Source organism: Loxodonta africana, chromosome 2 (genome assembly GCF_030014295.1).
Source record: "Loxodonta africana isolate mLoxAfr1 chromosome 2, mLoxAfr1.hap2, whole genome shotgun sequence".
Taxonomy (NCBI): Eukaryota; Metazoa; Chordata; class Mammalia; order Proboscidea; family Elephantidae; genus Loxodonta; species Loxodonta africana.
Window position 1 is genome coordinate 76,637,510 of NC_087343.1, and position 16,544 is coordinate 76,654,053.

The 16,544-nt window shown below is 36.6% G+C and overlaps 1 protein-coding gene across 6 annotated transcripts in view; it reads left to right on the top strand.

Moving 5' to 3' along the window:
• TNPO1 (transportin 1) overlaps nucleotides 1-16,544 on the top strand; it is a 115,607-nt gene that overhangs the window by 75,260 nt on the left and 23,803 nt on the right. For all 6 annotated transcript variants that reach the window (XM_064272972.1, XM_064272981.1, XM_064272978.1 and 3 more), the window contains 5 exons: nucleotides 305-386; nucleotides 2,570-2,692; nucleotides 4,722-4,840; nucleotides 12,276-12,336; nucleotides 13,091-13,259. In XM_064272972.1, the coding sequence (XP_064129042.1) occupies nucleotides 305-386; nucleotides 2,570-2,692; nucleotides 4,722-4,840; nucleotides 12,276-12,336; nucleotides 13,091-13,259 (554 nt within the window). The remainder of the gene's footprint in view (nucleotides 1-304; nucleotides 387-2,569; nucleotides 2,693-4,721; nucleotides 4,841-12,275; nucleotides 12,337-13,090; nucleotides 13,260-16,544) is intronic.

Genomic DNA, 16,544 nt, shown 5'->3' on the forward strand with positions numbered 1-16,544 from the left:
ATAGATGAATCTTAGCAACATAATATTAAGTTTAAAAAAGTTCACAAAGATTTAGTATAATAATCTTTTTATAAAATTAAAGATATATACACCGTTTGCATATATATGCATAAAATTATTTAAAAAGAAATGGAAGAGAATGATGAAATTGGGATTATCTGTAATTTTTATTTTTAATGGGTACATTTATGGATGTACATGTACCATAATATTTTTATGGAGGAGTGTTTAACTCTTACCAATCTTCTGTAAATAGGAAAAAAACTGTAATGAGCATATGTTACATTCCTTTGTTTGTTTCTAGGTCTCATGCTGTTGCATGTGTCAATCAGTTTATCATCAGTAGGACTCAAGCTCTGATGTTGCACATTGATTCTTTTATTGAGGTAAGATTTGTTTTCTCCCTGCCCCTGTATTTTTGAGAAGGTTAGGTAATGCTAACCATTTTATTTGTTTACAAACTATAATTGTAATTACAATGTTAAATTGCCAATATTTACTTAAATTCTTTGATGGCATTAAAATTAGACACAATATAGACTGTAATTTTTGCTAACTGAAAATAAAACTTTTTTGTTACTAATTTTTCTGCTTGTATCATGATATAAATAGATGATAGTGTGTGTCTATGTATTTAGTACCTTGACTAGAATTTTCTGTTTCAGTATGCTCTTAAAATTGCTTAGGAAAGTTTAATCTCCTAGTTTGTTTATAGTATAGGAAATGAGAAAGATTCAAGTTGTATAAACTTGACCTAATAAAGAATTTGAAGGCACAGACTAAAAAGGACAGTATTTCTAGATTTCCATTGTAAAATTAGAGGTATCAGGGGAAAATTAAGTCTTTATATCTCAGCAAGCATTTCTAAAAGCACTTTTTAACTTTGGAAAGAGCAGAAAGAGAGTAAGAGCGTAATTTCCTGGCCATAAACCGTAGGCAGTAGAATTCCTTGTTGGAACCTCTGCATTTTGTAACAGCAATTAAAAGGGTTGTTAATGTTTCTAAAGCACTTTCACCAAGTGAGATTTAATTAAATAATCCATTCGTTTTCCACTGTCCTTAAAAATCCTTCAGAGGTCAGATTGCTGCTAGTACTGTTGGAAAATTACAACAGGAAAAAAGCCATGTCACATTTAGTAGCAGGGAATCCATTTTGTTTTTCCTAATTTCTTAAATTACCCGGCTTCTTTCCAAGCGTCTTTTACCCGTAAACTGGAGAATAGCCATAAGGATTCTCAAGTCATTTACACATTGAAATGGGTTTTATTGAGTACCTACTATGAATCAGGCCCTGTGCTTGGTGCCAGGGATGCATAATACATTTTTTATGGCTGCAAGGTGTTTTCAGCTTAGTTTGGTCCAGAGTAGGTATAGTGTAGTGGATAAGACTAGAAATCTGGAGTAAGATTGCCTAGTTTCAAATCATAGCTTTTCGGCTCAGTGGCTCTGCAGTCTCGAGCAGCTTATTTAACAGATAATTTCAGTTTCACCTTCTATAAAATGAGGCAGGTAATAGTCTACGTTGTCAGATTGTTACAAAGTTTGTGTACATAAATTGAACAGTTCCTGCCAGAGAAAGCACTCTACATGTTAGGTGCTATTTTTATTATTTTTGGACATGATAGTAGTAGTTTTAATTATATTAATATTCTTCATTGTTCAATAAAGGGAACAATAATAGATATACCAGTATCTTATAAGGAAACATTATTTAGAATAGAAGAAATTATATTCTCTCTGAAAACAAAAATTTCACAGAGCTATTATACTCAGCAAGTGGGGCAAGACCATTTCCCAACATTTAAAAAATTTAGCATTGGTGTTAAATACCATGTTAATCTTATGCAAAGGATTCAGAGAGTCCTTCTGAGCATAAGTCATTTTGTATAGGTGATATGCTACTTGTATTTTGTAACATTGCTACTGAAAGTGTGCTCCTGGGACTAATGCTAGTCCACAAACAATGTTATCAGTCCATCATGGGGTAAGAACAGAAATTAAAGCGAGCGTTGAGAAACTTAAGCAATAGGTAAAAAAAATTTAGAAAAACAAACTAATCTTTAACCGTGGTAGTTTGAGAAGCACTGTCTTAACATAAATCCAAATACAGTAAACATTTTATACTTGAGAAACATTTTGCAGAATACCAGAAGGCTTTCTTCAGTCCAGCAGGTAACATGTGAAGGTCAAAGTATCTAAATCAAATTGTATTTTAGTCATTATTTCTGTTTCTGGGTGAGTTGGGTGAATGCCCCTTTGTCCTAATGACATGATTTTGTTCTCATAAACTAGAAATAACTTGAGAGCACAACTGAACCAACTCTTCAAAGAATTGCTTTAAATTGTTCATCAAAATCACAATTTTTTGGCAGTTATTATCCCGCATTTAATTGTCTTATTTTGTAGCCTAATATTGTAGGCCAGTTAATTCAGTCATTATTTGTACTGTAATTTCATAGATTTCTTTAAGTGTCACCAACTTGAAGATTACTCATTTTTATGTATATACTTTTCTAATGTATCAGAATTTTTAAACTAGGGAAAAAAAAAAATGTTTCTTCTGCAATAGAATCTGTTTGCATTGGCTGGTGACGAAGAACCAGAGGTACGAAAAAACGTATGCCGGGCGCTTGTGATGTTGCTGGAAGTTCGAATGGATCGCTTGCTTCCTCACATGCATAATATAGTTGAGGTAATCCAAGCCTTTCCCCCAAGAAAAATCTGAGCACAAAATGTATTCTTGCGAAACCAGTGTTCTCTAAGTTATTTAACACATTTGATGGGGAGGGGGAGTTAAATAGTTAATGATTATCTTAAAATTGATTTTTCTTTCATGAAATTTAAGATGTACAAAAAAACAGGAGGAAGAAAGTTAAAGAAATAGCTAGCTTTTAACCTGGACAACTAGGGAATTGTTTTTGTTTACCAAATATAGGTTAGGCTAAATCTTGAAAGTTTAAGTTGCGTATTCTTATGTCATTGGAGTTTAAAGTTAAGAGTTGCTTTCTATCTATTTCTGGTAAAATTCACCTGAACAACTTATGATTTGTTGTAGTGAAATTTTTGAGTAGAAAAGACATAACTAGTTATAGCAGGCCATTGAGATTTTGAGTTTCTTCCAGTCCCGGTGGGGGGGTTTGAAGTAATTTTAAGAAATTCCATTCTGAAGAAAGGAATACATGGTGACAGGATGTAATAATTTATTATTTTGGCAATACCAAGTACTGCTAGAATCAAACTGTGGCACCTAATTTTCATACTGCCGGGTATAATTATGGAGTCCTGGTGGCGCAGGGTTTAAGAGCTATGGCTGTTACCCAAAAGCTCAGCAGTTTACATCTACCAGCCACTTCTTGGAAACCCTATCAGGCAGTTCTACTCTGCCCTGTAGGGTTGCTGTGAGTCAGAATTGACTTGACAGCCATGGGTTATGGGGTATAGTTGTATGTGAATGTTGTATAGCTTTGCAATTGTTTTTAACAGTATGTTTATCTGGAGCCTCCCTTTCATTTCCAGAGAACCATATGGTGTGGAAGAGAGGATAAATAGAGAGGGAGGATCTTTTTTAATGGATGGAGTCTAAGACCTGTCCTAAGAAAATGAGCATCCGGGATGTGCAGGAACGTCTTTTGTAAAACATTAGGAAACGTTGTCATAGATACGAGGGTATGCAGTAGTGTAAGATAAGAGATAAACGACATTTTCTTTGATGAACCCATTTTCTCTTGTGAAATATTTAGTAGAGTCAGGTGGGATTGGTTGAGAGTTCAGTGATGTATGGAGTTAACCAGAAAGTTAAAAATGTTTGTCAGTTGCTAGGACCAGGTCACAGCTGGGGAACCTAATTTACAATGCTGCGTTTCTTTCTCCAGCAGTACTCTGTAGCGTAGGAGTAGGACATGATGTGGCATCTAATGGGGATTAGCCTATGACATCTGTGTGTTGCCATATTTGTCATGTGAGATGTTTCTATCCAGCAGAGGATATAAATGAGGAATTCATCAGTTCACTCCAGTTCCAGCCCCAGATACATTGAAAATCACATGAATGCTGTCAATTATTATTTTGTAGGAGTTTCTTAAGGGGTAAATACCGTGCCTTTGGATAGATTTGAGGATCAGATGATCCTGTCAGAGTGAATTTGGCTTGGTACATTCAGAGGACATGATAAACCTATTATGATGAAAATTACATCTTATAATCATGTAAAGAAACGTCACTACTTCTTTTCCAAAAACTTTTTTTTAATTTTTTTAACTTTATAATTTGAATGTATATACTTTAAATATGTGAAAGTCTATGAATAACATTTCAGGAGACATCTTGAATAGCTGTTATTAAAAATTTAAGCCTTCATTTTGAGAAAGTTATAATAGAGTTCTTTGTTTTGATGTTTCTAAGAAGGTTTAATATTTGATTATTAATACATTTCAAAAACCTCATTGGTTTCATAAAGTGAGATACACATATACAGAAGCAGAATAACACTACGTGCTGTGAACACTTGTCATTGGGCAACATTCAGAAGCAGTGCTGCTTAAATGTGGCTACATTTTAGAATCACCTAGTAAGGTTTTAAAAATTATCCAAAACCTGTGTTGAGAACCAGTATGAAGTACAAGGCAATAACAAAGGACTGTTAACTTGCTGATGTAGGATTGAGTTTATTTTAATTATACGGTTTAAGCTGAATAATAATGTTAAAGTTCCTTTGTTTACAGTACATGCTACAGAGAACCCAAGATCAAGATGAAAATGTTGCTTTAGAAGCTTGTGAGTTTTGGCTCACTTTGGCAGAACAACCAATATGCAAAGATGTACTCGTAAGGCATCTTCCTAAGTAAGTGTTCCTTCTTATACTGCCTTGCTCCTAAATTTTTAAGGAGCCCTGCTGGCACAGTGGTTAAAGTGCTTAACTGCTAACCAGAAGGTTGGTGGTTTGAACCCACCCAGTGACTGCAGTAGAAGGATGTAGCAGTTAGCTTCCATAAAGATTTATAGCCTTGTAAACCCTATGGGGTGATTCTTCTATAAGTCGGCATCGACTCAGTGGCAACGGGTTTGGGTTTTTGCTTTTGATTAATTTCTGAACAGTGATTCCTCATTTTATATATTTAGGGTACATTATTCTGCCATCAGGGAGTAAGGTTCTAAAGAAGTCAGGCTTAATTTTATTGTTGGCTTAAGTAAAAATATTTTTCAAGAAGCAGTTACACAATTTTTTTTAAATATGTGAGGACAGTTTATTCTGAAACTTAAATTTTGGATAATTCATGACATAGTTTACTATTTATAATTCCTACAGTTTGGCCTTTAACTCCGTGTTTTGTTGTTGCTTTTCCTCCAAAATGGTACTATAGAACTTGAAGTTAACCTATCGCTAAGCCTATTTTTTATCCAAAGAACGTTATTAAATAATTACTTCTCAAAGTAATGCTTAACTTTCTTTTGAAAATAAAGTTATACAAGCTCATGGAAAAAAAATAAAATGCAGAATATTTTAAATCCCCTGAATTTTCACAATCCTGCGATGATCACTTAGTATGTTTTATGTGTTGACTTGTATTTTTTTATGTGTAAATACCATATACTAAATATCATATCAGTGTTCAAAAGAGATTAAATTACATAAAATGTAAAGTGCTTAACATGACCTCTGGCCTTGTCTTGGTTATCTAGAGCTGCTCTAACAGAAATACCACAAATGGATGGCTTTAACAAAGAGAAATTTATTCTCTCACAGTCTACCAGTTTAGAAGTCGAAATTCAGGGCGTCAGCTCCAGGGGACAGCTTTCTGTCTCTGTCAGCTCTGGAGGAAGATTCCTTGTCATCGATCTTCCCCTGGTCAAGGAGCTTCTCAGACACAGGGACCACAGGTCCAAAGGACGTGCTCTGCTCCCTGTGCTGGTTTTTTGGTGGTATGAGGTCCCCAGCTCTCTGCCCACTTCCCTTCCCTTTTTTTTTTTATCTCTTGAGAGAGAAAAGGTGGTGCACACCACACCCCAGGAAAACTCTCTTTACATTGGATCAGGAATGTGACCTAGGTAAGGGGTGTTACAATCTCACCCTAATCCTCTTTAACAGAAAGTTACAATCACAAAATGGAGGAAAAGCACACAATACTGGAAATCATGGCCCAGCCAAATTGGTGCACACATTTTTGGGGGGACATAAGTCAATCCGTAACAGGCCTATAAGTAGTGCTTAAAATTTTGATATATGATTTTTTCATTTGCTCTTTTCAGTTACTGCATGTTGTGAGCTCTCCTCCATGTCATTAGTCTGTTAGGGCTGTGTAATATTGCATCATTTTGTGCACACCATGATTATATGGTTAAATATTTTTAAAAAAACCATTGCCCTCGAGTTGAGTTCGACTCATACCGACCTTATAGGACAGAGTGAAACTGCCCCATGGGGTTTCCAAGGAGCAGCTGCCGACCATTTTGGTTAGCGGCCAAGCTCTTAACCACTGTGCCACCAGGGCTCCATGGTTATATGTAACCTTCGTTATATAGTTGATTGTTCCTTTGTTAACTCTTCAGGTTGTTTACTCCTTTTTCCTTATAAATAATCTTGTAGTGAAAATCTTTATATTTGTTCATAAATGGTTGTTTCCTTCAGGTACAATTCCTAGGAATGATTTTTACCACGATTGAAGGGTGTGAACATTTTAAAGACTCTTTATACGTATTCCAAATTGCTCTCCAGGGAAGCTGTGCTAATTGATACTTCACCAGCAGTGTACCCTAACATAGCATTCACCAGGCATTAATTATAATTTTTCTAAGCTTGGCCATTGGATAGGCAAAAACAAAAACTTATTTAATATGTTTTAGCATTAGTGGAGTTAAATTTGTTTATAATGCTATTTGGATGTTCTCATTGTATAGCCATTTCAGTCCTCCTTTCTTCTTTATCTTTATTTTCTAGTAAATTCTTCCTCCCCCAATAAAGTAGCACTTCCAACTATATTTTCTAGTCAATCTGGAATTTATTTGGAAGTAAAATATTAAAAGTGGATTTTTTTTCTCTTTAGGAAATCTGTGTATTATTCTTCCTTTCCTCCTGATTTCTGAAGCAACTTCTGTGATATGTTTGTTTCTTGCTAATAAAAAAAAGCTAATAGAGTCATATAATTCTAAAAGTTATGTAAGCATACATTGTTGTCCAAAGTTGCAGAGATTGTATTAACGAAAACCTAAGCTGTAATATCAAGGAGATGATATTGATGATAAGTAATATAGTTAGGTAGTTTAACTCTGTCATTACGCTAATAAAATCTAAACCTTTTTAAAGTAAGCAGGAACTCGGTGGCTGGCTAAAAGAATAGCGTTTCCCGGTTGCTTGCTGATGAGTGCAAACATTAAACAGCCTGAAGCCAGCCATGACTGGGTTTGAATTATGTGTCTTATCACTGCTTGGGGACCATTTTTACACAAAATAAGGCTGTTTTTATTTTTATTTGAAATAGTACATTGACAGAAACCCTGGTGGCATAGTGGTTAAGTGCTACGGCTGCTAACCAAAGAGTCGGCAGTTCGAATCCACCAGGCGCTCCTTGGAAGCTCTGTGGGACAGTTCTACTCTGTTCTATAGGGTCGCTGTGAGTCAGAATCAACTTGACGGCACTGGATTCTTTTTTAGTACATTGACAGGATGGGAGGATGCATCAACATCAATCTGATGCTGAGATCAAAATCATGATAAAAGTACTTAACTTGATTTTCCTTGCTCGGTTAACCAGATTCTTGCTTATTATAAGCCAAAAATGTTTGCTTGCTAATCAACATTTTATATGTAATAAGATTGCTTATACTAATATGAACTCACTTAGAAAGCACTAATATAGCAAGATATGACATTAAGTTCTTTTACTGTTTCTGGGTTGTTATATAGTCTCTTTTGTTTGTTTTTTGATCAAGACGTTGCTATTTTGATTAGTGAACATTTAATAATGTCTTTTTTCCCAAAATTATTGTGACTTTTTCCCACCTTTATTCTTGCAGACTAATTTTAGAGTCGCTGAATTCAATTTCATTGAACATGCTGGGTGACCTTGTACCTTTATTTCATGGAGCTAGTGTATATACAATTGAATGTGGTCATCCATGTAAAGCAACTTAACCCAGTACCCAGAACGTATTACATGCTCAGTAAACATACGTTGTTGATACTGGTATCATCACTTTTGCAAGATGTTGCATTAAAAACTTTTGTTTTTAAAGGTTACATGAAGAGGCTTCAGGAGAAAGTTTCATAACAGTTAGATCTGTTCAGAAATAATGATGGAGTCCCTGGGTGGCGCAGGTGGTTAAGCGCTTGACTGCTGACTGAAAGGTTGGTGGTTCAAGTCTACCCAGAGGGACCTAGGAAGAAAGGCCTGGTGATCTACTTACAAAAATAAGCTATAGAAAACATTTCTACTCTGAGACACGTGGGGTCACCATGAGCTGGAATTGACTTGATGGCTTCTGGTTTTGATTGGGTGGTTGGGTTTTTTTGCTTTGGCCTCGCATGATAGTGAGCTGGAATTGATCATACACGGACCAGGTTGCCACATGATGACAGTTAACTCTCATAACTCACTTTCTGACCTATCCTTTGCTCCCACCAACTTCATTGTTAGGTACAGCCGGGGTGATTTCAACTCATAGCAACCTCGTGTGACTGGAGAGCTGCCCCGTGGGGTTTTCTAGGCTATAATCTTTACAAGAGCTGATCACCAGGTCTTTCTCCCGCAGAGCTGTTGGGTAGGTTCAAACTGCCAACCTTTCAGTTAGCAGTCGAGCACTTAACTGTTGCGCCACAAACCAAAACCAAATCTTTTGCCTTCGAGTCGATTCTTTTCGTGACTACCCTAGAGGACAGAGTAGAACTGCCTCACGGGGTTTCCAAGGCTGTGGTCATTACGGAAGAAGACTGCTGTGTCTTTCTCGCATGGAGAAGCTGGTGGGTTGGCAGCAGAGCGCTTAAGCACTGCCCCACCAGGGCTCCTTTAGGAAACCCTGTGAACCATTCCAGAGCCCTAGTGGCATAGTGGTTAAGAGCTCGGCTGCTAACCAAAAGGTCGGCAGTTCAAATCTACTAGCCGCTCCTTAGAACCCCTATGGGGCAGTTGTGCTCTGTCCTATAGGGTCTCTATGAGTCGGAAACGACTCATCAGCACCTAACAACAACATGCACTATACCAGCCCCTCATTTCCTGCACACCTGATTAACCACATTTACTATTCCATGTTAAGGCCCTTGACTTTTTCATGTTCTCAATCTCTGACACTTTTTTTGCTATTCTTTATCTGGGACTGACATGGTGATCTACAAATCAACAGTACTGACCAACCTCCAACTACCATACATTTCATCTTTCCTGGTCTAGATTAATTGACTATCTTCTTTGCTTCTTTAACCAGGCTATCTGGCATAGGCATCATGATCTACAAATCAAGTGTACTGACCAGCTTCTAACTACGATACATTTCATCGTCCCCACTCTGGATTAAATGAACTGTTTTTCTATCACCAGACTATTGAATGCTGTTGGGAAAAGTTATACTGCCAGGGGGAATTATGGCTGTAGAAATCCATGGTCTTCAAGTGGAACCTTCATACTACCTGCCAGTCCTTGTTGTTAAAGATCAGCTTTTATCTTCCATTCACCAAGCAACCATTTCAAAGTTTTATCATTCTTCTGAAGTTCTTTCGTTCAGTTTGAACACTTTTACTTTAGAGAGAAAACACTTCATCTTGCCCCAGAACTTACAGATACATTTTTGTATGAGTTTTCTTCTTCCAAACCAATCTTTCTGCTTATGGTCTGGGTAACAAGTTTTTCTTACCCTCAGGGGCCTCACTCTATCGGATATTCTCTTTGATTTTTTCTCTCTCTGTTTTGCCCTTCATAACATTTTAACTTACTTCAGTTTCTTCCATCTTACAAAAGTTCATGATTAAATGTCACAGATGGGGCTCACTGTCTTCACTTCTTAAACCCCCACCCCCACCCCCCAAAAAAAACCACCACTGCCTATTGAGTTGATTCGGACTCAGAGCGAACCTATAGGACAGAATAGAACTGCCCCATAGCATTTTTAAGGCTGGAATCTTTATGAAAGCAGACTGCCATATCCTTCTCCTACAGAGCCACCGGTGGCTTTATACCACTAACTTTTCGGTTAGTAGCCGAGCACTTTAACCATATTGCTGCACCAGGGCTACCTCACTTCTTAACCACCTCGTGTTAACTTTTCAGTATCTTACAGCCTTGAATCTGTTCTTGCCAGTTCCCTGAAATTGTTGACATGTTACCAGTGATTTAGTTCTCCTGCCAAATGCCTTTAACTTGTAAAATATGGTTCTATGTGTTTTAAATATGCTAGTCACAGTGTTTATTTACTGTTTTAGAATTTAGAAGGACTTTGAGCATGAAAGTTTGGGTGGGACACATCTTAAACTTACCCAGGAAATTTTAAATCGCACTACTTCCTTTTCTCTATTCATATTATTGCATTAGATAATGAGGGCTTCCAGAATATCTCATTTATCTTAGCATTTTTCTCAAAGTTGGTCTCATTTGTTTTAATTGACATTACTGCATGTAGCTCTGAAGTATGGTCTTAAAGACTAAAGGCATTAATGTCGAGAACAAGGGTTTCTTATATCTGGGGTAGGAGAAAGGGAATTATCTGTGGTGTTAGGCCAAATTGGTTTTGAATCCTGACAGTCTTGTTTACTTAAAACTTGCTTATGATCTTTAGCAAATAATGCAGCCCGTCTGGGCTTTAGTTTATTTGTAAAATGGGTGTCATAACATCTTTCTCATTAAGTTATAAGGAGGGTACTTTTAAAGCCCCACCTAGTACTCAGTGAGCATAAGTTCCATTTGCTTATTCTCTTTTTCCAAGTCACCCAGAACAATGGGTAGAGGGGAATTAAGGGTAGAATTTGGAAGCAGGCACTGTTGGCTGTGTTGTTAAATATGCCTCCAAAGTAGTCTCATAAGAATCTTTTCAGGTGTGTGTGGTGGGCCAGTGAGAAAACAAACCATCAACGCTTAAGAAAACTGTCAAAGCTTATAACTGTCATAGCTACAAAAGGATTTAAGTTAAGGTTTTGACACGTACTTTTTTTTTAACTGGACATAGTAAATATTGCATGTGTACCTGGGCTTCGATGTCTGCAGTCATCTTGGTGGTTTTAATGACTGCATAATGCTCCAGAGTGGGTGTGATTTCTGATTTAACTGTTTCTTCTCAGAATTTTAGGTTGTTACTAGTTTCTTAAGAAATTAAAATTCAAAATGTCTTAGATCTTTACCAGAAACTATTAATAACTTTGTTTATAGAGATCCTTTTCCTTCTTTGCATTATTTCTTTCAGATAAATATGTCTAGCTTTCTGATGTTGTATCTTGAACATTGTCATCTTTTTTTATTATTATAAAAGACATACAAACACTGAATATAGACTTATTGGAAAATGTTACACCATTTAGAAATAAAGTAAAAGATGACTTGTCTCTCTTAAACCTAATCACTTCTTTGTGGATATCAGTTTCTTATATAGTCTTCCTGAATAGTCTGTGTGTATAAGTAATTATATGGATAGTCTCATTTAAATTCAAATGGAAATGTACTATGTATTTTACATTTCAGTTTTTCACTTGTGTTAATTTTATCCGTGCCTTAAACGATGAACTATTACATTGTTTTCAGTTTTCCAGTTACATCAACGAAACATCAGTCTTTAAAAATGAATGTGTTTGTTAGTATATTTAGAATAAATTCCTGCGGGAGAATTGCTTATTTTTTCTTTTTGATAGCACCATTGGCAAGCTGCCTTGTCCCAGTCGAGATTCCATCCAGTAGGTTCCATGAATTTGTAAAAGGCCCAAGAGACATATTTGGAGTAATCACTTAAGAAGAGCAAACATGTCACTGGATAGGATCTAAGACAGTATTACCAGTGGTTGTCTGATTGGTATTATTAGTACATGTAGTATTGGCCCAGTGGTTAAGAGCTCAGCTACTAACCAAAAGATTGAGAGTTTGAATTCACCAGCCTCTCCTTGGAAACTCTATGGGGCAGTTCTATTCTGTCCTATAGGGTTGCTATGAGTCAGAATTGACTTAATGGCGGCAGGTTTGGTGTTGGATTTTTTTGGTAGGGTTATTAAGATAAGTTATTGTATTAGGAAAAAACCGCATTGTATTAGGGGTTCTTACTTATTCTGTTGAGATCTTTAGATTTTTGTTTTTTGGATTCATTTTTTATAGGTTGATTCCTGTGTTAGTGAATGGCATGAAGTACTCAGACATCGATATTATCCTATTGAAGGTAAGTAAACTTTTCTAATGAGTAGGGAAGATAATTTTTATGTTGGCATAGTAAATCTGTGAGTTCAGCCAATAGGGCATTCTTTTAGAATGGACCCTATGTAAATAGTCCACTTGTTAAATAATATGCTACAGAAGTTCAAAGATAGAAGCAAACATGATAATGAGTTTGGATGGTAATAAAAAAAATACCTGCTGCCGTCGAGTCGATTCTGACTTATAGCGACCCTACAGGACAGAGTAGAACTGCCCCATAGAGTTTCCAAGGAGCGCCTGGCGGATTTGAACTGCCGACCTCTTGGTTAGCAGGCGTAGCACTTAACCATTACGCCACCAGGGTTTCCAAATAGAGTCTGGCTTAATTGGAACTAGATGCTTATGCTAGTTGGGTTATCATTAATTTCCTATTGCTTTAAATTTAGCCTAAATTATCTGGTGCTCATTTTAAAAATACGACTTCTTAAATATGCTGGTATGAATTCGATTTAAGGTACACTGGATTATGCTAGCCGTTGAGAGGCATTATAGTATGGCTGAAAGTGCCTGATACTTAACAATTGCTACATGTTATTCTTCCCTCCACAAATAAATATTTTCTGCACAGAGGAGTGATTCTTAATCAGGAAGTATACTTCAGAATCTTCTAGAGTTTTTTCAAGTTACACATGACTCTTCTGAATATTCTTTTGATTTTTTTTATACATGTTATTAGCTTATAATGAATGTCACCAAAAAATTTCCCTTTTTATAAAAAGGGTGATGTTGAAGAAGATGAGACGATTCCTGATAGTGAGCAGGATATTAGGCCACGTTTTCATCGATCAAGGACGGTGGCTCAGCAGCATGATGAAGATGGAATTGAAGAGGAAGATGATGATGATGATGAAATTGATGATGATGATACCATTTCTGACTGGAATCTAAGTACGTGAGTGAGGGAAAAGTATAATTGTCTGCTTTAATAATAATATCTTTATTGAGGGGCCCTGGTATCACAGTGGTTGAGAGCTATGACTGCTAACCAAAAGGACCCCAGTTTGAATCCACTAGCCACTCCTTGGAAACCGTTATAGGGCCGTTCTGCTCTGTCCTGTAGGGTTGCTGTAAGTCGAAATCGATCTGATGGCAATGTGTTTGGTTTATTTTTTTGGTCATTGAGATACAGTCCACATATACAACGATCATCACAGTCAACTTCAGAACGTTTTTATTACCCAAAAAAGAAATCCTGTGCTCATTAGCAGTCACACCTGATTTCCTTTCAAATCCTGGACAAGGCTGTTTTTTGTCTTTATAGATTTGCCACTTCTGAACCTTTCATATAAGTGGAGTCATGCACCATGTGGCCCTTTGTGATTGACTCCTTTAGCTTAGAATAATGTTTTAGCAATCCATCTATGTTATAGTATGTATTGGTACTTTATTCCTTTTTATTGCAAACTAAATCACCTGTACTGTTGTGTGGGTATACCGCATTTTGTTTTTTCATTCACCAGTTGATAGACATTTGGGTGGTCTTCCTTTTTGACTCTAATGAGTAATGCTACTATGAGCATTCATATACAAGTTTTCGTGTGGATGTATGTTTTTATTTCTCTTGGGTATATAACGACGAGTGGAATTACTGAGTCGTGCAATAACTCTATATTTAGTGTTTTGAGGAACTGCCAGACTCTTTTCCAAAGCAGCTGCACCATTTGACATTCTCACCAACAGTGCTCAAGGGTTCCAGTTTCCCCTGTATGCTCTCCAGCACTTGTTATTATCTGTTTTTTGTTTTTGTTTTTTAATTTTTTATAGCCATACATCTAGTGGCTATGAAGTGGTATCTCATTGTGGTTTTGATTTGCATTTCCCTGATGGGCCTACTCTTACGTGTAAGCATTATATTCCTTAAAAAAAAAAAAAACCCAAAATCAGCCACTCTGTCCGGGATCACAGTAGAGGGTCCTGGACAAAGCAGAAGAAAAATGTGGAGCAAAATTTAAATTTACAAAGGAGACCAGGCTTACTGGTCTGACAGACTGGAGGAACCCTCGAGGCTGTGGCCCCTAAACACCCTTCTAACGCAGAACTGAAGCCACTCCCGAAGTTCAGCTTTCAGCCAAATATTAGACAGGTCTGTAAAACAATAAAACCCGTGAGGAATGTGCTCCTTAGAACAGTCAAGTATACAGACCAAACGGACAACACCAACTGAAAAGCAAAGATGAGAGGGCAAAAAAACCTGACGAATGGAAACAGGGAATTTGGAGTGGGAAGGGGGAGAGTGCTGACACATTGCAGGGATTGCGTCAATGTTAACAAAACAATTTTTATAAATTACTGAATGGGAAACTAATTTGTTCTATAAACTTAAAGCACAGTAAAATGATTAAAAAAAAAACTCTTACTGCTCAAAAGACTGTTTTGTTTGGTACTGTAAAATAGGAACATTGGCCACAAGCTATTTGTTTCCCTAAAATAAACTGATTTTCTGTGATAATTTGCATAAGAATTGGCTTATTTGTCGTGGATAATTTTGAAAATAATAACTGTTTTGTCATATTCAAAACCTTAAAATATGCTTCTTAAAATCTCTATTAGTGTTCATCTTAAACTATAAATCCTATCAGCTGTGAAGCCAGCATTCTGCTCCACACTGTAATCAAATACCTGGGAATGAGCCTGGATGTCTGTGTTTTATTTTTGCTTGCTTTCCTGTTTTTAAAGCTCCACTGCTTTTGTTCAGGGTTTCTCAGCCTTGACACTATATTGACATTTTGAGTCAGATAATTCTTTGTTGTGAGGGCTTTACATTGTAGGCTGTTGAGCAGCATACCTGGCCTGTACCTAGTAAATGGTAGTAATACTCCGCCCCACCCCACATGCACACACAGTTGTTTATATTCAAAAATGCCTCCAGACATTGCCAAATGTCCCCTAGGAAACAAAATTGCCTCTGGTCGAGAACCACTGCTCTAGGTCCTAACAGCGTTGAGGTTTCTACTAGCTGATGAAATCGATGCATCGTTAGTCTGGGCTGTTTCATTCATGTGGTTAGAAAATGCTGATTCCTCTGTTGCCCACTGTAGTTTCCTGTAACTGTCATTTATTTAGGGTACCTGATGTGCCAAGGACTTTGCATGCATTATCACATTTAATCTTTGCTATAGCCCTAGGTGAGTACGGAAACTACAGAAAGGGAAACCTAACCAAGGTTAGTGTAGCTAGTGTAGATGGCACATCCAGTATTGGAACCCAAGTCTAACTCATGAGAAGAGAGCCCAAGGTCTTCATTACTGTCACAAATTGCCTCCCATTGTATCCTCAGTTTCAGGGTGGGAGATAGGATGGATTAAGGTTGTATTGTAGATACACACTATGAAAGTATCAATACACATTTTAAAAAACCACTTCGTCTTTATATCCCACTCATCTTCATATTCTTCCATAAGTTTTTCTGTGCATGTACAGAAACACATGTGCATGTGATCTTTTTTAGAGGGGAGTCTGAAATTCCAAAAGTGAAATCAAACTATATGTACTGTTACGGCTCTCTTCCATATATCATTTACCTCATTCCATGTCAGTGCATGTAAGTTTCATGGGAGTTTAATATTTAGTTGAATTGATCTATAACTGACTCCCTTGATGGGTAAGGTATTACTTCTGACCGGTGTAACAGCATTTTGTTTTTAAGGTTTTACCAGTGTCTAATAGTTTGTCATTAACCATTTGGTATACCTAATTCACGTTGGGAAAAACCTTAGTACTTGAAATTACATTTTTGTTGTTCTTTTCTAGCTTACTATGTTAAATAGACTCTAAGTCGACTTATTATAGTCCTATAGTAAATAATCCCTTTGTAAAAAAATTTTTTCATTGTTTCATGCATCGTGCTTGTGACTTTTGTTCCAATTATTTGCCTAACCTAATTAAATCACTATATACTTGATTCTAAATGATCTATCAGTAGAAGTGTCAAATAAAAATAATAAATGTGCACATTTTACTAGGGGATTTTAACAGTGGCCTTCATATTCTGAAAACATTGGAACAGTATTTTAATTTTTCTGTATAAACAATTTTAGTATGGCGGTCACGTGTAGAATTAAATGCTTTCATAATCAGTTGTAGAAAAGGTAGTCACAGTAGTGGAATGTTTTTTTGTATAGTAGACTGTCTCTAAATCATATCTTAGTGCTTTGAAATAAAATAGTACTCTTG